The sequence below is a fragment of the Urocitellus parryii genome, chromosome 8 (assembly GCF_045843805.1).
Source record: "Urocitellus parryii isolate mUroPar1 chromosome 8, mUroPar1.hap1, whole genome shotgun sequence".
NCBI lineage: Eukaryota > Metazoa > Chordata > Mammalia > Rodentia > Sciuridae > Urocitellus > Urocitellus parryii.
In genome coordinates, this window is record NC_135538.1 from 130,448,809 (window position 1) to 130,470,885 (window position 22,077).

Genomic DNA, 22,077 nt, shown 5'->3' on the forward strand with positions numbered 1-22,077 from the left:
CTTAGAATGTTCCATTTCAACATCTCTCTTATATAAGTAACTTATAAGGTTAGATTTTGTTCCCCCATCAGAGGATTAAATAGTTAAGGGGAGTGGTTGAGAAACTGCACCCGTTTCCTCCAATTTCCTCAAAATGAACATAGCTTCGTGAAGAAGAATGAAGTGAAGACCAGTGGTTAGGTCGGTGGCTTTAAAAAAAAAATTCAGCTTTTCTTATTCCAAATTTATCATAAACAATAAAGCCACCAGGAAACCATTAATGGTTGCAAGTTAGTACAGAAAGAAAATTATTTAGGGTGGAAAGAGGGTTCCGTGGTCACCTCCTGGCAACCTCTGCTTCACAGACAGGGAATCTTATCCATGCTAACTGAACCACTGAGTGCCAGGCCTGGACAAACATACCACTTCCCATGCACTCAGAGGCTGGTTGGGAAATATTAACTCCAGGGACAGCCAAATGGCTGTGTACTCCCAGAAAGAACAGTTCCTCAGGGCTGAGTTATTGGGCAAGCTCTTGGACCTCTGTGCTCTCAGGATCTCTTTCCTTATCTGTTCAACAGGGCTGAATCCTGGCCATCCTGCCCACAAAGCAGATACCATTGGGGGAATCAAATTAGATAAATTCTGTGACACTTCCCCAAGTGATGAAGTATGATGTAAGTGATAATAGTCCCGATTTGTTGAACACCTATAAGGCACTATGCAAGCATTACTTTAATACCATAAAACTGCTCGGAAGCAGGAACAATATCCCCCTCACTGAACAAGTAACCCATCCAAGGCCTCACCAAAGAGCATTAGAGGAGACACTACCCTGTATGAATTTATTAAAACAGCAGAACATTTTTAGTATTTTCATGATTTTTTACAATAAATTAAAATGTCCTTTAAATTTCTTTTAATAATAGAGTTGTGTTGTTTTTAACTATTAATTCCCTTCCCTTTTAAAGAATAAATTAATGAGAAAATAATATTATCCAAAACAAGATTCCAATTGTGTGTGTGTGTGTGTGTGTGTGTGTGTGTGTGCTGGGGATGGAACCTCAGGGTCTTGCACATGCTAGACAAGTGCTCTACCACTGAGCCACACCATCAGCTCAATCACTTATTTTTTATGTGTCTAATTTTTTTTTCTAAAGTATTTTTCTTACACATGAGAGTATAGTTTTAAAAGGTTGACTTTTTTAAATGTTGAATTTGGGTACATTCATTTCTCTTACAGTCTAAGATATATGTGAATTGAAAATTGAAATATTCCTTTCTGATCAGGCTCTATTTTCAACAGCACTTCATCTGGATAACTCAATGAAATAACTTTCTTATGGAATATAAGAATCAGCCTTTGTTTGGGGGTAGAAATTTAATTAACTGATTTTCCCATTTGTTTTCGTTTTTCAGCAAGTTGTTGCATTTGAAGACAAAGGTCTAGTCTTTTACTATGGAACATGTTGATTTTCTCAAGTCTCAGTTTGGAGGTTAGTGTAAGAGGAAGCTCTAACTAAAAAAAACTGTCATATTTTTGTTTCAACTATGACTAGGATATGTAAGTCTTTGGTGAGCAATTAGCAGTACCTATCTGGTCATTCAATCCTCTCTTCCAGGGATAATGAGGACATCAAGAGTTTTAGTGATTCAAATAGCTTACACTTTGTATTCACCTCCTCCTCATCATCATCAAAAAAAAAAAAAAAATCCAGTCTAGGGGATCAATATGATAAACAAGTAAACCAGAAGATGGCGTTGAAGGTTAGCAATCACATTTTAAAGAAGGTGGCTGTGTAGAGTCTCAGAAAGTCTCATCAAATGACTGTTGTGAACTTCTAAAAACAGAGGATGTGGATAAGTGAGGAACATATTGAAACTGACTAAGCCCAATGCACAGCACACATGTGGGAAAGTGCCAAAAGCTCTACTTTGCCGTTTTTGTCCTTAGTGATCTCCTTCTGTCTGGTATGTTAGTGCATATTTTGGAAAAAGGTAATTCACTGATGAAAATGTAATGCAACCTGAAGGCAGCAATCTTAGCTTTGTTCACAGAGGTGTTCCAAGTGCCTAATAATAATTCCTAACAAATAGTAGGTACTCAAAAAAAAAAATTTGGTGGGTGAATAATTCTGAAAGAAGAAAGGAAGCAAAACAGGTTATGACCAGAATTTTTTCTTTGAATGAAACCCTGTTGTTTATTACCTAGACTCTGATAATGGAAAACTTACTTGAGTGAAATAAAAACATGCCATCCTGTAAATTTCTGAGAAAGTCTTTTGGTTTTACAAAAAAAGCATATCTATCTGTACCTCCCTCCCAGTCTTGCTCTGGCCTAAACTTACTTTTTGCTTCAGTTAGGAGACATTGACCCAATATATAAGATTAAAAGAAAAACTGAGAAATAAGTGAAATCAAAAGCTTTTCAAAAGTTGCACACTGTCCTGGAGTGGTGGTGATCTAAAATCATATAGAAAGTGGAGATCTGACGGTTTACCTGAAAATGCTAAGTAAATAAACATGCTCAGCGAATCCAAGACAATCTGGTGAAAGTTCAGTGGGTGAAAGCTCAGGGAGTGAGTTTTGGAAATCAAAGACAGCTTGGAAAATTAAGTAAAAGCCTAGATCCACTTAAATATTATTCTCATTTGGGGTATTTATACCCGACTATTAAACTGCTTTCCACCAGGCTGAGGTTTAAACTTTATCATTTTTATGTGGGTACTTGGATACTTCGGGATCCCCCCCGCCCTGCATGCTGCCATCTCTTTCATGTTATAGTAATTGAAACTTTGCGGGTCTTGCATGGTCTGAATCACCTCAATTCACCAGTTTAATAGACGAAAAAGTATGCAGGCATTTCAAAGATGTACACAGTATTTGAACCGCGGTTTATGGCTCCAAGGATCCTGGCCATTTCCTATTTTCTTTTAAAAGAGTGCGATGTTCTCTCAACACCGCGGAGAGGCAGGGTTCTCTCTTGACAAAGATGCTCCTCCACTCCTCACTCCAGTCTTCAGTATGTGGACAACCCTGTTACCTGCTCTGAAAACAAAAGTTCTCTTTTCACCAAATTCCTACTACTACACTCCCCCCCCCCCCAACTTCCCGCCCAAGCCACATTGCTGCCGTTTGGTTGTCACTAGTTATTGACGGGACTCGCGGCAGATCCTGGCGGGGAGGTGAGATCCCCATTTCGCGCCTCGCCCTTCGCGGGAAACGGTCTGCAGTGACAGTCCCAGAGATGGGACGCTCCAGGCTCCAAGTGCGCTCTCCGACTAGAGGAGCAGAGGGTCGCGGAGAGCCACCAGAGTCCCCAACCGGGTCACCAGCTGCCCCTCGCCTCCATCCAGAAGCTGGGGCTTGTCCTCCAGGGCTCGGTCTCCGTTAGCCAGGCGCCCCCCTCCGCGCCGCAGGCGGAGCCTCCCCCGTCCCGCCTCCGCCCCGCCCCCGCCCCGCCCCCAGCGCGGCTTTCAAGCTCTATAAAGTTCCTCTTTCTCACCTCACTCTCTTAGTTTCACCACTTGAACTTGGGACACACCGCTGCCCTCAGCTCCTAGTACCGGGAGAGGTAAGGACTGGAGTGGGTCAAGAGAAGTGTGAGGCTGGCTTGAGAGGGCAGGGAACACAAACTAGAAGTCCCAGATTCCATCTCAAGGCTACGCAGGGGACCCCAGCTTTGGAGGGGGAAGGGAGCGGGGCCAAGTTAGGGAGCTCAGATTCCCACCCCATCTGCATGGGACCCCGGGAGTTTGTACTGCCTGTCCTGCTGCGGGCTCCCTCAGATCCTGGACCCCACTGCCACTTAGCTGGACAGCCCGACCTGCGCCCTGGAAATGCCAGGCGAGGTACCAGACGAGCTAACGGGACTGTCGGGGATCCAGGAATGGCTGAGGCCGAGCGGTCAAAGGAAACCACACGGAGCAGCAGGCTCCTCCGCGGGAGGACAACCCCTGACCCTATTGGCTCCTTCCCCTGAATCTCATTCTTAAGGGTCCCAAACTCTACTACCGTCAGTGTGTAACTACCGGGCTGAGGAGGAAGGAGGAGCTCCAAATTTGGGCAGCTGGGAGGCCTGAGCGTTACCGCCTCAACCCCTGCTCAGTGCACTCCTTCGCTGCCCAGGCACAGGAGCCGGCCTCGCCTTCCCTGGGACCCTTCTTGTCCCAACTCTCCCTCACTGGTTTGGGTAGCGTTCTGACTCTCAACGCGCGGGAATCTCCAGCTGCTGGGCTGCGCTCCTCCAATAGTACACACTCTTCACTTGTTGCTCAGAGGGCCCACTTAATCCTGGTTGGCTGAAGAGAGGTAGGGTTATTTAAAGGACAGAGTTAAAGGTTGCGGGAGAAGAAAACCGGGTGGGGGTGTGGAGCGGCGGGAGAAGTAGGTGCTATGCACCTGGAAACCCCGAACACGGGACAGCCACGTGCGAGGTCCTCCGCGCATGGGAACCACCAAGGGGGGTGTGAATGGAGTGAAAAAAGAGTGGAAACTAATAGTAAAAGGGGAAAATGAGGTGGAAATGGCTTGGGAGCGAGCAGAGAGCAGCGGAAATGACAGGTGAGCGGGCAAACGCAGTGTCAAGACTGGTGGCCACTGGATTTGGGAGCGTACGAAAAGTTGTGTACCTGGGGAGCTTTGGAGATGTGAAATGAGTTAAATTAATAGAGTGCTGGGAGGTGGGGTGAGCAGACGGGCTGCACGGAGGGCGCGCTCAGGAAGCCGCAGAACTGTGCGCGCCAAGGGGATGCTCCGGGGCCTGTCGCAAAGGTACCTTAGGGGACTTGGGTGACACTGACATTGCACGCACGCGCTTCACAGCGTGGTCACTGCCAAAAGGGTTCAGGACTGGGTGCCCGAGCGCTGTGCAGCGGTGACTGAAGGGCAGCTTTCTTCTCCCCTGCAGCGTGGAGCCAGTACGGGAGGCTAATTCTGGGTGAGCTCCAGGGCGGTGGTCGGCAAACTGGGTATGAACCTAGAGGGCGGCGGCCGAGGTGGAGAGTTCGGCATGAGTGCGGTGAGCTGCGGCAACGGGAAACTCCGCCAGTGGCTGATTGACCAAATCGACAGCGGCAAGTACCCGGGGCTTGTGTGGGAGAACGAAGAGAAGAGCATCTTCCGTATCCCGTGGAAGCACGCGGGCAAGCAGGACTATAACCGCGAGGAGGACGCCGCCCTCTTCAAGGTCACCTGAACGCGGGAATCTTGTGGGCAGGCTTGGGGGGGCGGGGTGACAAAGAGGCCCCGGATTCCATCCAGAGTCTTTGGCCCGGAGTCCAGTCAGTGGCCCCAGTGCAGCGGTTTTCAAAGAAAGGGACTGGCAGGGGAGACAGAATGGGATGAGCCCTGCGGGATAAGTGGCTGGAGCTTTGAAGTTCTCAGGTGATTGCTTAAATGGGGAACTTGGCCCCAATCCTGAGCAAGTGGCATGAGCAATTCCCAGGGAGTCAGTCAGAGGGCTCCAGAAGTAGGGATATCTTTGAAGGAGGCAGCCTTTAGAGGGCTTTGGGTTGCTTCTCTGTGACTTCCTCTGTTTTCATCCAAATCTCAGGCCCTATCTCCAAATCCCTGTCTCCTTTGGTCAGTGTAAGCCTCTGACTCTGTGCATCTGTGGGTGCTCTTATCTGTCTCCCTGTTTTTCTGTCTCTGTTTCACTTTTTTCTCTCTGAGTTTCTCTGGTTCCCACTCCCCCACCCCTTTGGTCTCTGCTCTCTGGTTCTAGCTGTCTTTGAATGCATCCATCTCTGTTTCTCACTTTCTGTCTCAGGGTATCTCTGTCTGGCTCTTTTATTCTAAGACTCTGGAAATTTCTCTCTCTCTCTCTCTCTCTCTCTCTCTCTCTCTCTCTCTCTCTCTCTCTCTCTCTCCTTCTTTCTGTGTGAGTGCCCCTGTTCATGACTGCTTTCCCCTAGAGCACTTTACTCGGTGAACTGTGAGACCCAGCCCCCACCTGTGGGCAGGGAGGGGAAGGGGACTTCCTCTGGGAATTTGTTCACAGAGTACTTCAGACCTTGTGACTGTCCAGATGTACCCTGTGGTACAGCTCTGTCCCTAATCTCAGCCACACTTGCTTCAGGGGCCTCCAAGCCTCATCCCACCTTTTATAAACACCCAGAAATGTTGAAACCACTCACCTTCAATTTGACAATGGTAGGGTTCTAGGTGAGAATATTTTACCTGGAGGACACCTGGTGTCATTACCGTTCACATTTTGAGCAACAGTATAAATCTGAAGCACTAAGCAACATTTTTTTTTCTTTTAGAAAGATTCTTTAAAAAAAAAAAAAGAAAGAAATTGACTTTTCATTCTCTTCATTCTTTCCCACCAGGCTTGGGCTCTATTTAAAGGAAAGTTCCGAGAAGGCATTGATAAACCAGACCCTCCTACCTGGAAGACACGTTTGCGATGCGCTTTGAACAAGAGCAATGACTTTGAGGAATTGGTTGAGAGGAGCCAGCTGGATATCTCTGACCCATACAAAGTGTACAGGATTGTTCCTGAGGGAGCCAAAAAAGGTAGGGGCTTTCCTGAATTTGGGTCACAGAATAGAGACAGCCTGATACTTATAATGCCTTAATTTCATTCTGAAGGTCACTTTCTATTTTTGCTTTTATATAGCCTGCTGCCTCCTGTCCCATGGTCAAGCCCAGCAGGCTCCTTCCCCAAGTTCTCTGGGTTATAAGTTGAAAACCCTGTGATGTTACTAAGGAATAATTTCTCAGGCTCTAACCCTGTAACATTATGTGTGTGCACACACTTCAACTGTGTATTTATCAGTTAGTCCATTCAATTATAGTATGAACCAAATTTCCAAACTTGAAGACCCATTAAAACTTTACTTATCTTAATAGACTTTGGTAAGTGGCATTTTCCAGAAAGGAAAGCATATGGAACATCCTTAAATTGTTACTGCTTACAGTAATAAAAAGGTCCACTTTTGGAGGATAATATAGTCAGCTGGGGTACTTACTGAGTCAGATTCCTGGACAATTCTTTCCAAGATTCTGACCAGTGTGTCCAGAGCAGAGCCCAGAAATCTGCAGTTTATACAAATCATGACCCCACCTTGGATATATCTCACCAGAAGAGCCCCTTAGCTGGTCACAAGGCATGTTAGCACATGGATCTCATTTATTTCTCTACCTGTCATACGTATGTCAGATCTTGTTGACATCTGTTCAAATAATATGAACTGCCCAAAGGAATTGCTAAAAATGCCTTATTTGTCAACACTGTGTGCTATGCATTCTAAGAACTAAAGCCTCAGGTATTTTTCCAAGATTTGACGTTTAGTTGAATCAGTTCCTTTTTTCACTCTGTACCATTTCTCTTTTCCTCAAACACACAGGAGCAAAGCAGCTCACCCTGGAGGACCCACAGATGACCATGAGCCACCCCTACCCCATGACGGCACCTTATACCCCACTCCCGGCCCAGGTACAGGGGAGGGCACTAAGTCTCTGGAAGTCCAGCCTGGGTCTGTGTGTTGGCCCCACACAGAGGGGAAGAAACACAAAACAGCAGGACTTCATGTTTTCCTTGACAAGTCCCACAGCTAAACAAATTTCCTTGGTGGCTGAGTGAATGTCTCACCACACAGCCTAGATTACCAGTTAGTTTAAATAGGAGAGCTTGGGTGTGTCTTGTCTGTTGGAATATGCTTCTTCTATTGATTCTCAAATCTTCTGGAAACCAGACCTTTTGTAGTAGTTGAAGATTTTGGAAGTTGTGCTTTATCATGTGAAACCACAGGGCAGCTGATCTCTGTAGGCTTTCCTGATTTGAATTACAGCTCTGTTTTCTTCACTTTGGTGGGTAAAAGAAGGCAAATTTCCTTGCAGTATTTTTGGTGCCAGTCTTAACCATATGATGAAGCCTTAGATAAATCATCGCTTTACAACACTGTCTTCATTGTGCTTATTGAACTTTTGTGACTGTTTTCCACCTAGTGTAATGAACAGCTCACTCCAGTCTTTTCGAATGATAAAATGAGTTGGCTGCTGGCCAAAGAAGGGGTTCCCTGAGAGTTTGGGAGGATATAAAAGCACCCCCTTTTCCCATGCCAATGTTTTTCATCTTAACTCCTCTTGTGTTCCTTTAGCAGGTTCATAACTACATGATGCCACCCCATGATCGAAGCTGGAGGGATTATGTCCCCGATCAGCCTCACCCAGAAATCCCGTATCAGTGTCCAATGACGTTTGGTCCCCGTAGCCATCACTGGCAAGGCCCAGCTTGTGAAAATGGTAAGGCATGTGCCAGGGCATCTGACAGAAGAGCAGACCTAGACATGTGTCCATGGGGAATTCCGGGTGGTTGTCCTGAGCAACACCATAGGGCTTTCCCCTTCTCAGAGATTGCTAGAAAGATTTCACGTGTATCAGATGGGGGGGGGGGTTTCTCTGTCCTATAGGATGCTAAGTTCCTCAGAACCAGATTTTTCAGGACCCATGTGGCATAACCCTATGTGGGGCCTTAAATACCCCAGAGATTATTCCAGGCATCAAAAACTGCCCCCCCCCACTTTTTTAACAGAGAAGATCATGGAAACTCGTAGAATGTAAATAATGTGCCCAAGTCACTCAGTAAGAGTAAAGGGCTGGTGTTCAATGTCAGATATCCTAAGCCCAAATCCAACCTTGTATAAAAGACAGGGGAGGTCATATATCAAAATGGTCATCTATATATTTTTAAATTATCTGGTTAATGGGTTAACAATTTTTTTTTCATCCTGAGTAACCTTAAGTTTTATTTGTAAGCTTAGGCAAAAAAAAAGGGGGAGGGATAGATTCTGGCCATCTCACCTCCTGAATTTTCTCATAGCTGACTGAGGTCACATAATCTCACTAGTCTGTTTCTGTTTACCCATCTGTAAAATGGGCATACTACAGTCATGCCCAGATCCTCTCCTCTGCAGGGACACTGGGAGATTACTCTGTGTCCCTTGAAGAGTAATTATGTTCGTTGGAGCTGTTCTTGGTATTAAAAATGATAATAAGAAGGGAATAGATAAACACTACAAACAAAACAAACAAACAAACAAAAAACCTAATGGGTCTTTACAGGAGCCTGCCTAGTATTGGGTCCCAAAAGACTTGTGTAATTTGGATTAGATGTGTTCCTGTGACTACAGGGTTTCCTCAGGCATCAAAAGTGAAATCTTTCAGCAGAAGCACTCATTAGCTATGTACAGAGAAAATTTCACAAAGTATGTTCAGTGCAGCAAAATACTAGCTTTTAGGACTTTTGAGTTAGTTATTTAAGTAGAAGTCATGAGATGGGTCCACACTCTGATCCTTTTGTGTTTTCTGGGAATATTTACTCTTTTACAATTTGGTCTTTCCATCCCTGCTTTTCCAAGTGTGTTCAAGTCATTCTTGGCTTTTGGTACTGAATAAAGTCTGTTGAGTAGCATGTTCTTTAAAGAAAAACTTGGGATTCGATTATATTGGCTTTCTAAGAGTAATATTCAGCAAAGGTTGATTTTTCAAACTGTAGGTAAAGAATCGGCTAACATTAAACTGATTTCTGAAATTCAGACTTGTATCCAATGCATCAGACTCTGTTGAACTAATAAGCATAGCAACACGAGGCAATGTTTTGAACTGGGCAAAAAAAAAAATGGAATGTCTAGACATATTTTTAAGCATGGGTAACAATAATTGAAGTGCTAGCATAATTAGGTTCTGTGACATACTCTTTCTCTTTCTCTCTCTCATTTTTTTTCCCTTTGTATCTGTGGTGTTGGGATCTACTCAGTGACAGAGCACTGTACTAATGAGCTACATCCCCATCCCAGCATATTCTTTCTCCATATGTTTTTAATGTGACACATTGCTACTGGGCTGGCAGGAGATGGGTTCAGTTTTCTCCTGAACCCAGAAGTAGCTAGTAAAATAAATATGAACTAAACATTTGTTAGTTTTTAATTGGGTCTTTGGTAATCAAAACTTAGGCAGACCTAATCTCTCAGTCAGCCGTGAACTTGCTTTGTGAACAGGGTCAAATCCTTTAACCTCCTTCTGAGCCTCACTTTCCCTGTTTATGAATAAGAGGGAGAGCTCTGAGTTTTCTTCCAAGGCTGTACAATGGCTCATACCTCCTTTGACTTGCTTTTTTTCGATTGGACTTTGGCTTATCTTTGCCTCATGAGTATGTGCCCTGCATCAGAGGGTGCTTGCTTTGAGCCTGTTGGGTTTGGGTTAGAAGGTGACTCCATTCCATACTCCATTGCACACTCAGGTGGCGTCCTAATTATTGGACTCTGTGTTTAGACATCTGATTTTTATTTGCAAATGCAGGTTGCCAGGTGACAGGAACCTTTTATGCTTGTGCCCCACCTGAGTCCCAGGCTCCTGGAATCCCCATAGAGCCAAGCATAAGGTCTGCTGAAGCCTTGGCGCTCTCAGGTGAGTGCAATGTTGGGTTTTGGAGGCACCTGCAGGAGGCCAGTCTCTGCTGCTGGCTCCACTCACCTTTGGGTAGATTTGGTGGGGATTTAGACATTTGTTTGGGCCCACTTGAGTCAGGAGTAGATGTGGACACATGTTATCACCAGACATTGAGGACACTGAAGTGAATAAGGTACATTATTAGAAAGCCAGCTAGCTTGTCGTTCTGATACAGATCCAAACACAGGTTGAATGGAAAGCATTTTGATTTCTCCAATGGCACCTCTCCAAATTTCCAGGAATATGCAAATACTTGTTTTTCTTTACTGAGAGTCCCCTATCAGCTGACATTCTCACAATGTAGAACATTTTCTTAGGAAATATAAAAGCTTCTCATTTCAAAAAGCTGTTAATTTCTTTTATGTTTAGCTGTAAACTTGTTGTCCCTAACTTGCTTCCTGAGGACATTGGTTCTAGCCCCTGGTCTCATGATGCTTCGTATGTCCAGAAGGAATGCATATTTTGGTCTTCCTCTGAACTTTGATAGGACTTCCAAACAAATACGGATTCAATCTGATTTGTAAACTTCCATTTCTAAAGAATTCCTACACCACAGAGAATGTAGCTCTTTAAGGAAGATGCTTCATGACTCTTTGTCTATGTTCATTTATTCTTTATTTTTATTTATTTTTTTTTATTGTTGGTCGTTCAAAACATTACATAGTTCCTCATACATCATATTTCACAGTTTGATTCAAATGAGTTATGAACTCCCAATTTTATCCCGTATACAGATTGCTGTATCACATCAGTTACCCTTCCATTGATTGACATATTGCCTTTCTAGTGTCTGATGTATTCTGCTGTCTGTCCTATTCTCTACTATCCCCCCTCCCCTCCCCTCCCCTCCCCTTTTCTCTCTCTACCCCTTCTACTGTAAATCACTTCTTCCATTTGAATTATCTTGTCTTACCCCTCCTTTCCTCTTATATGTCATTTTGTATAACCCTGAGGATCGCCTTCCATTTCCATGCGATTCCCCTTCTCGTTTCCTTTCCCTCCCACCTCTCAACCCTGTTAATGAAAATCTTCGTCTCAAGCTCTTCGTCCCTACCCTGTCCTTGTTTCCTCCCCTTATATCAGAGGAGTCATTTGGTATTTGTTTTTTAAAGATTGACTAGCTTCACTTAGCATAATCTGCTCTAATGCCATCCATTTCCCTCCAAATTCTATGATTTTGTCATTTTTAAATGCAGAGTAATACTCCATTGTGTATAAATGCCACATTTTTTTTAATCCATTCATCTATTGAAGGGCATCTAGGCTGATTCCACAATCTTGCTATCGTGAATTGTGCTGCTATGAACATCGATGTAGCAGTGTCCCTGTAGCATGCTCTTATTAGGTCTTTAGGGAATAGACCGAGAAGGGGAATAGCAGGGTCAAATGGTGGTTCCATTCCCAGCTTTCCAAGAAATCTCCATACTGCTTTCCAAATTGGCTGCACCAATTTGCAGTCCCACCAGCAATGAACAAGAGTGCCCTTTTCCCCACATCCTCTCCAGCACTTAATATTTTAATTGTTTTTAAATGGAATTTGTTTTTACATTAAAAATAAATAGCTTAAGCTTCAGGGTTCTCACCTTGTCCTCTGACATCTTTAAAAGTCAGTGACAGAAAATACAAACGAACTTCTAAAGATTCAGGAGACCAGAGTTGAGGCGCTTTCCTTGTTCACAGAAAAGCTGCAGTGTTACTGTCTAGTTCCTTGCAGTTCTGAAGTTCTCAGGGAGGTGTGTGCCTTTCTTCTGAGATGCTCATGAATAACTGAGGATCCCCTTTCGGAGGAGCCAGTTCTAAGCAGCAAGAGTCGTATTTGTTTTTAGAGTCTTTCAGATTTTTTTCTGAGCACCTCAGACTTGTGTGGGTGCCTGAGGAGTAGGAAATAAACAGCTATTTATATCTCTGCCACCCCGTGATTTCTGATGACATTAAATGAAATGAAACCTGCCCTGCCAGTCACCTCCAATGGCCAACACCCACTCTCATCCGTGCACCACCTTACTCAGTCTGTTTACAGTGGCAGAAATTGAAGAGACAGTGACGTGGGTTAAGAATCAAAATCTACCTTTGAGGAATAAGAGGGTTTTGTGGGTTCCTTTTTTTTTCTTGGTATGCATAATACAGATTAATGATCAACCTTGAATACATTTATCAGAGAACTATGATCCCAGTCATTGTTAAATCCCAGGCAGTCACCTCTGGGAAGCTGTCTCCTGCCTGGGTTGCCCTCTTATATTTTATTTAAGGAACTCTTTGCAAAACTAACTGGGTCCTTTAACCTTTTGGGTGGTGTTCTAAAGAGGGTTCTGAAAGCAGTAAAACTTTTGTAAATGAATTAATTTTTTAGTTTCAAAAAACACAGATTTAGAGTTCTTTTTTAAAAAATGCAAAGAATAGAGGAATTTAAGCAGATTTTACATTAACTGTTGGCTCTTAGAGAATTTTTTTTTTCATTGATTCCTTTTTAAAAAAAAAAATTGCTGTGCAGGGGATTGAATCCAGGGCCTTGTGTGTTTTGGGCAAGTGCTGTACCACTGAGCTACCTCCCCAGCCTAGATGCTTTTTTTTTTTGCCACAAGAATTAATTCTATGATAAAAGAAGTACATACCCACTGTAGAAAACTAATTTCAAGATTAGAAAAACAAAAAAAGAAAATGAAAATCACCTTCTATCACTTAGGAATCACTACACTTAGGGCCTTCCTGCTGATGCTTCCAAGTGTCTATGTATATATATTTACCTAAAAAATGTCATATTAATAATTTAGGAAGTTTCAGATGTTGGATGTAATTGCTTTTTTTTAAATTCACACACACACACTCACAAACAAACATTTGTTTGGTTTTTGCTAGTAGAAATTAAACATATTGTTCAACTCCTCCTCTCTTTCAGTGACACATGACTCAGTATTTTAGATGTAAACATGGTCATCAGTATCATAATCAACTTCATCTAAAAAAAATGACTTTTGTAAGTCTTTCTTTTAAGATATTTTAATTTTTGTGGTTCTGGCAATTGACCCTAGGGTCTCTCTCAAATGCTAAGCAACCTGAGCTGCATCACCAGCCTAGAGTTTGTAACTTCATAACAGAGAGGCTTTCAGATATCACTTAATCATATTTTGCAGAAAATTAATGAAGGATATGCTCCTCCAGCTCTTGAAATAAAAAAGAATCCATGACCACATATATTTGGAAGCTGCTGGGTTAGACAAATTAAGTAGGTGTCTTTCTGAGGGCTTCTCTAAGTAAAACATGCTCACCGGGAATCTCCAGCAATGAGAGAAAGACACGCAGCATTTCCTAGATATTCTTGACCCTGAAATATACTTGTTCATGGTACATCTGGGGAGACTCATATTCTACCCAATATGCTTTGTTTGGGGCAAGTCGATTGGTGGGTCTGATAGTACTGACTCCTGAGCTCTGTGTTCGCAGACTGTCGACTGCATATCTGCCTGTACTACCGGGAAATCCTGGTAAAGGAGCTGACCACCTCTAGCCCTGAAGGCTGCAGGATCTCCCACGGACACACCTACGATGCCAGCAACCTGGACCAGGTCCTATTCCCCTACCCAGAGGACAATGGGCAGAGGAAGAACATTGAGAAGCTGCTGAGCCACCTGGAGAGGGGTGTGGTCCTCTGGATGGCTCCAGATGGACTTTATGCCAAAAGACTATGCCAGAGCAGGATCTACTGGGACGGGCCCCTGGCACTGTGCAGCGACCGGCCCAACAAACTGGAGAGAGATCAGACCTGCAAGCTCTTTGACACGCAGCAGTTTCTGTCAGGTAATGCACTTTATGTCTTCTAGAATGGAGGTAGTGGTGGCATGTGACCGCAGGAGTCAGAAATGACAGGTGCCTCCTACCCCAAGCAGAGTTCTTCTTCCTGTTAGCCCCAGAGCCCAGTGGGCTTTGTTCCAGAATAGGTGACTTGACTGGTTCACAGGTCCTCTCTGCCTCTATCATCTGTCCCCCTCATTGCCAAAGAACGTCTGGATGAGAAGGCCCAGGTGGACAGTGGCTCAGGCTGATATCTCAGGGTTTTGGTTTTCAAAAGTAGTCACCTCTTAACAAGGTTCCGTTTTGGGGGGGCCGGGTTGATCTTAATAAGCTTGATTGGTGATGTTTCCGGGTTCCTAGAAAAAACTGTGAAGATTAGAAGCATACTGTTCTTGGTTATGAGATGTGTCATCCTTAAGCACATGCCGCCCTGCAGGTGGGACCAAGGATAGGAGTGTACTGAATTGATTTGTCAAGGGGGAAATGATGGGAAGGTTTTGTATTTTCTCTGTCCCATGAGTGTTTCTAATCATATTTTCCAGAACCAGTGTGTTTTCTTTTCCTAGTTTTGATTTCATGTCAGTTAAAATAGCCCTGGGTGGATTTTTGGGAAATCATTGAACATGTCATTGTGGGGACCTCATACAGTGTTCTATTTGTTGTCTAGATGGAGGATGCTTTGGGGACAGGAGGGCTGCTCTGCTTGCCAACTCCTTGATGGTTCTTCTCTTACCTTATCTTAAACTTATTCTTCCACTAGGTCCCCCTTTCAAAATACCTCATGTCTTTGTTTTTTAAAGTGCCTCCCTTTTCACCAAGCAGACTCTCCTGCCTGGCCCACTGTTTTGAAATATTTCGCATTGTAAAATGGCTAGATTGAGCCAATTAACATAGATAGTACCTCACATATCTGTCATTTTTTTGCTGGTGCGAATTCTACTTAAAACTTCAAGTACATTGTATATAAAATAGTTGAACTCAGGAAAGGATAGAGTTCAGCTACCATAATTAACTATTGTCATGGTGCTGTACGATGAACCTCTTGAATTTAGGGCTCCTAACTGAAATTTTGTGTCCTTTTACCTCCATCTCCCTCCCCTCCCCCAGCTTCTGAACCACAATTCTACTCTTTACTCCTGTAAGTTCAGCTATTTGGGGTTCTACATATAGGTGAGGTCATGGGGTTCTTGATCTTATCTGTTCCCGGCTTATTTCACTTAATATTTCCTCCAGGCATATCCATGTTGTCACAAATGACAGGATTTTATTCTTTTTTTTATGCTTGAATGGTATTCTTTTGTATAAGTATGCCACATTTTCTTTATCCATCTGCTGTTGGACAGGTCATTCCCTATCTTGACTATTATGAATAATCTGCAGTGAATTCAACATACTGATTTCATTCCTTTGGATATTATTCAGAAGTAGTGGATTGCCAAATGCTGAACCTGCCTCTTGAAAAAAAAATATACATATGTATATATAATGTATATGTAATTTATATAAAAATATATATGTAAAGACATATATTAAAATATAAATATATTAAAATTTACATATGTGTATATGTACATATAAGCATATATATATATATCACCTATGTGCCATTTACATGACCTTTCTGTTAAAGAGGCCCAAATTTGTATAAACCCATCCAGATTATTTTTTGGTACCCAAAACAAATATATCCCTAGGTAATCACCCTTCCCACAGAGGTGGGACACAAGGAAGAGGAAGCACCATCTCTGGTTGTCTGAGGTAGCTGCGGGATGATGAAGAAGACACATGAGATTGGGATACCCTTTGATCTAAGAGCAGAAATGTCTCCAGGCTGGACCATCCTCACTGTCTTGGGTCTGGCATGGTATTCATGGTGATGGGCAGGGGAAATACAATGAGCCACTGACAAGCACCTGTCTATCTCTTATGTCCATCTTGTAGTCTGAAGGGTCATGTATCCTGGAAGGCTGGCGCTCCCTAGGTTGGGTTTTCCTAAGAGATTGCAGATCTTGGCATCTTTAGATTCAGAGGCTACCCCAGGGTGAGGGCTTTCTAATTAAGGCATCCTGGAAAAAAAATGGCACATGCTTCTCTCGGTTCCTCTTGCCATGCCTGTTTTAGGGAGGTGGAATGTCTTCACTGTGAGCTGTAAGGTACACTTTGAGTCAGAGCTGACAGGTGAGAGGTGGCCACAGATAAGAAGCTGGAGCAAGAGTCGAGTGAGTGGGTGTCCTGAGGATGTGAATTTTCTTGCCTAGAATTTCATATTTCGTATTTATCTGTGAGCAAGAATCGTTCTTTTTTTTTTTTTTTTTTTTTTGTCTTCCTTTGTAACAGAAGCCTGTGCTTTTTGTCCACTGCAGCCTCTGAGGTTCACTGAGGTTCAGGAAGGATGCTATGAACTTTAAAACTGCAGCTGTGCAGACTAGCTTCTGCATAATTAAGGATTCCCACTGAACATTCTTGTATTAGCAATCATTTGAGGCCTGACTTTTTCAGAGAATTATGCCAACTTGCCACTCTGATTAACTTGTGTAGGTGTGCTCCCAGGCCACAACAGTGTGAATGTGTTTTACACATTCTGACTAAGTCAGTTGAGTTTGATTAGAATTCTGGAAGAAGAAAGGGGGAAAAAAACAGAGCAGGAAGTTAAAATAGTTGTGTGAGTTAGCTAGAAACCTTAGTTGCAGAGAGCAGTGGAAATCTTTGATATCTACCCATTCAGGATTTGTACCCTGCTTAGGGACAGTCCCGAAAGGCATGGCCTAAGGGTGTGTATCTGATAAGGATGCATTGCTTTGCTGCTCTGCAGAAGCCTTAACAGCTCCTGTGTAAATTCACTTTTTTTTTTTTCAGACATGACATTAGACTCTAGAGTGTTTCTTTGAGTCTGGGTAAGGGGAAAAGAGTTAATGCCAGGGACTGGATGATTTGACGCATGTCTGTCTTTTCTTTTTTAAAAATTCTTCATTTAATTTTTTTTTATTTGGCTGAATTGGGGATCAAACTCAGGCCCTTGTACATGCTAGGCAAGTGCTCTACCAGTGAGCTACACCCCAACCCTGGACACATGTCTTTCCAACAGTGTTCCTATCTGTTTTATATTGTTCAGATAGGAGCAGTGGCTTCAGGACATGTATATCCACAAGAGGGGTGGCCAGTGGAACATCATCATGCCCTTTTCAAGTTATCATTCTGTCCTCAAGGGGTGCTCAAGTCTGCTCAGCGTTCCACAGTTTGGGGTTCACACCTAGTGCCAAGTGGGACAAGCTGCTGTTAGCAAGTGTCTGAGCCACGGAGATGTCACCAGTAGCACAGACACTGGATTCATGTCTCTTTCATAGTCAAGGCATGAGTTTTTAAAATAATTCTGGGATGTTGAAACATTCTGATTTTTTTTTTAAAATGAAACTGTCTTCTTTGTATAAGACATTATTCTTTTGCTTCAACATGACATTTCATTTTCATGACATTTCATTTTCTTCTTCACCCTCCTTCTCTCCTCTCTTCAACCACTTGCATCCTGATGGGTTTGGTGCTGCACCGCAATGCTCTTCAGCTTAGGCCATGTTCCCCTGAAAGAATGGAGGGAAAATGACGAAACCCACACATATGTGAACTTGTACATGTGATTTTGTTTCTGGAGTCTGCATGATAAGGAACCCTATTTAGGGAAATGAAGAGTGACTGTTCTTCTCATAGTGAAGAATCACAGAAAGCCCTTACTTCCTGTTTAACCTGGTTTGCTTTTGTGGGTTTCTCAGAGCTGCAAGCCTTCGCGCACCATGGCCGTCCCCTGCCAAGATTCCAAGTGACCCTGTGCTTCGGGGAGGAGTTTCCAGACCCTCAGAGGCAAAGGAAGCTCATCACAGCCCACGTGAGTCTGCAGTTACATCATCATTGAATCGAGTTTTCCTGTTCTTGAGGGCAAAGTGCTACTTAGAGAAATCTGAAAAGTAAATGTCAAACCACCTGGGAAAATAAGTGGAACCCTTAAAATAGAGGAGGAAGCATGGTCCGGTGCACAGCAAAGCCCAAGGAACCACGTGCTGTTTCCACCCTTGAGACCCACTCATCACAGAACCAGGGCACAAAGCTCAGACCAAGGGCTCCACTTGTCCCATCTTTTTTTTTTCCTTTTTTTTCAAATTGTCATACTCTCATTTTATAGGGGTTTTAAAGTATTGATACTCAAAGTTGCCCTTCAGAATTCTCCATGCCTAATAGGACTTTAAAAATACTGCCAGGTTAGTAGATCTTCCCTAGAGAGAGAAATTTTTCTCCATTTAGGAAGCTTTCTTTCATTTGTATATCTTTTAAATTTTACTTATTTAGGTCCCAGAGATTGAACCCAGGGCACTTAACCACTGAGACACATGCCCAGCCCTTTTTTAAATATGTTTTATTTATTTATTTATTTATTTATTTATTTATTTATTAAAGAAAGAGAGAGAGAGAGAATTTTAATCTTTTATTTATTTATTTATTTTTAGTTTTTGGCAGGCACAACATCTTTGTTTGTATGTGGTGCTGAGGATCGAACCCCGGCCACACGCATGCCAGGCGAGCACGCTACCGCTTGAGCCACATCTCCAGCCCTAATATGTTTTATTTTGAGATAGGTCTCACTATAAGTTGTTTAGGGCTTCATTAAGTTACTGAGGCTGGCTTTGAACTCACAATCCTGCCTCAGCCTTACAGGTTACTGGGATTACAGGCGTGGGCCACCATGACGGACTTCATTTGTGTATTTTGTAGGTCCCCTCCAAATGTTGCCCAAGCTCCTTTACTTCTAGATTTTGGAGGAATTATTTGATTATGAATATGTGCTATTTGAAAGAGGGTATATCTTTCAAGAAGTCCAAGTAGATCGATCCCTCTTTATGGGCTCTAACACAGCAAGAGGAGTGCCACTGTGGCAAGTAAACACTGTTTTCATAAAAAAAGAACACAGGTTTCTATAGATAGCATTTAACATTCATTCATCATAGAAAACCATCTTGAATACTAAGATGCTTTAATATGAAAACTTACATTACTACACACCCAGATATTACTAGGAAAAATGTCACATTCCACAGTACCTATTCAGATGAAATTTTTAGCTCTGAGATGATATTTTGTATTGAAAATTGAGGGCTCTGGGTATAGCTCACGGGGTAGAGAGCTTGCCTAGCATGTACAAGGCATTGGGTTTGATCCTCAGTACTGAAAAAGAAATTGAAGTAATACACCTCTAATCCTGAACATATGAATCTCCCTTCTTGATTGTAAAACCCAACCAACCAACCGAAATATAAGCCCATAGACTTTAGAATTTTCTCATGAATTATCTCCAGTGATTGATATGCTAATGATAGAGTCACTAGTATCTCTTGTTTTCAATAGAGAGTGTTAATAAATAAATAAGTAAACCTGGCCTTGATAAGCAACATTTAAAGAGTAGATGTTAAAATACTACATGGATCTGATTTGCAGGATGTATGAAGGGAATGGCCTAGAGTAGGTGATTGCCCAGGCAAGACACCCCTCAAAATGGTACTGTATGACCCATAAAGGGAAGATATACATGAATCTACTTTTTGATTATGGACTTAATTCATTTCAGTTACTTACAAAGGAGTTATGCAAGTGACTGTATAGCAAATATCAAAATGGTTCAACTTAATAGAAAATAGCAAAATTGATGAGAGCTTTCATCTTATCTTAAATTCTATAAAGTCAGGAAAAGCTGACTATTGACTTTTGTTCTGGTGAATATGATTCACACTAATAACCAAACTATGTCAGTCTGGGGCAAATTAGCCTCTCTTTTCCCATAAAGGCAGTCTGCGGCTGTTGTTTTTTGTTGTTGTTGTTGTTTTCCTTTACCTTTGGTTTAGAATTATTCAAATGAAATCTTAAGTCATTCAGAATAATCCCTTCATACTGTCAAAGAGCAATGGTGGAAAAACAAATTCACTAGCTTACATTATCCTGAAATTTACCTGACTTATTAATTTGATTATTTTGTCAGATAATGTACATTCTTAAATGTAAATCTGTAAATTGCAAGTGTAGTTGATTCGAAAGTATCATCTTTAACTTTAGTCTCAATTGAAACCCAGAACTAAGTAGATTCTGTTTACATGTTGCTCTATATAAGAACTAACAAAAATTCAGATAGCTCCAAATATGAAATGCTTTGATGTGTTATAGCATATAACTTTAGACTTATTTAGAATTTAACCATTAGGATTTGAGTGTTATTTCATGATAAGCCAATTGCATGATGTTAAAACGAATATCTCAGTAATATTTTTTTAAATATCTTATTAGGTGGAACCTCTGCTAGCCAGACAACTATATTATTTTGCTCAACAGAACAGTGGACATTTCCTAAGGGGCTATGATTTACCAGAACACATTAGCAGTCCAGAGGATTACCACAGATCTATCCGCCATTCCTCCATCCAGGAGTGAAAAAACTGTCAAAACAACTAAGTTTGTTTCATGATAAGTACCAAGCTTTGACAAGGACAGCTGATGGACCACCCTTTTCTTCTTTTGAGCTCATCAAGAATATGTACAGCAACCCAGCGGTATCTGATTGACAGATGCACTTATGCATCTACCAGATCCCACAAGCAGATTTTTCCTATTGACTGTCATCATTGGCAATAACTGTGAAAATTACCAAATAATGTGTTTACATTTACTTCAATGCTGGGTTACTTCTTACTTGAAGACTGAGAAAACTTGTATTTCAGCATCAAACCACCAATTCTTATGAGAAAAGCACTTAAGTAATCTATCATTTCTCAGGGAAATAAAGTCTAAATTGGAGACTACTCTAACCGCTTCCCCCCTCCCCCAAGAAGTGTATTCATGTGTGCAGTAGCTGTAATTATCATGGGAAATGATTGCTGAATGAATGGACCAGAATCTTGGCCTGAGGCTGAGCCATAGTGCTCTGGGCTGACCCATCTCCCCATCTGCATGGGGTCTTCTCAGGGTGGGCTCCACCCTGCATCACATTTGCTTCCTCTCCCGGCTTCCCCTGGAAGCCAGTTGGTAGTCTCTGTTGCCATTTTCTTGAGACAAAAAGCATTAGGGCTACTCTTGGGTGGGAGATTTTTGTCTGTCCTACATTCTAGTAATAATGACAGATTACATTTCTTTTTCAGTTTGTCTTTTTATTCTTTGTATTTCATTCTTTAGAAATTGCTAAACGTTTTTCTTAAAGAAGAAGAAAAAAGGCAGACTATTAATAATCTAACTGCCAAAAAAGACACATTTTCAAAACTCCACGACATTTCCCCTCTTTTGTTTGTTTTGTTTGGCTCTTGGGTAGTATCCATGGCGATCCTAAGGAGGAGGAGCCAGTGGCCCAGGTTGTGAACTTGTCAGGACACCCGACCAACTGATTACATAACTGCAGACTCAGTGGGCTCTTTCTGCTTATTTTGTGTATTAGATGCTTCCTCATGCCAACAGTAGTTTGACAAGGCCTTAAAATCACTGAGATTTTTCTAAATACTTTTTTTTTAAATGAGAATTCCAAAGATCCCCACTTGCTTTTGTAAACTTCACTCCTTACTTTCTTGCTTTTTCATTAGACTGAAGTACTCCAATATTTTTTTTCTCCTTCTACAAAATAATTGCTTTTATTTCCAGGCTCAGAGTTGATAGTTCTCAAATAATGTGCCAATCCTCCCCTAATGTTTAGTCTTTTAATTCATTCAACAACATATAAAATGCCTGCTGTATCCCTTGTGTTACACAGATTATAGCATTTATCAAGTTCAGTAAGCAATCAAGTATTGGGGTGCATTTTTAAAAATTTTTACAAAGGGATTTTTAGTACTAAAACAA

At 42.2% G+C, this 22,077-nt stretch overlaps 1 protein-coding gene across 1 annotated transcript; it reads left to right on the top strand.

The window, feature by feature from the left end:
* Positions 1-3,522: 3,522 nt before the first annotated feature.
* Positions 3,523-20,685, top strand: Irf4 (interferon regulatory factor 4). Its single transcript, XM_026398930.2, has 9 exons — positions 3,523-3,553; positions 4,889-5,167; positions 6,312-6,498; positions 7,332-7,420; positions 8,085-8,229; positions 10,285-10,392; positions 13,876-14,229; positions 17,988-18,100; positions 20,542-20,685. Exons 2-9 carry the CDS (start codon positions 4,952-4,954, stop codon positions 20,683-20,685), a joined length of 1,356 nt encoding a protein of 451 aa, XP_026254715.1. The 5' UTR covers positions 3,523-3,553; positions 4,889-4,951.
* Positions 20,686-22,077: the final 1,392 nt, after the last annotated feature.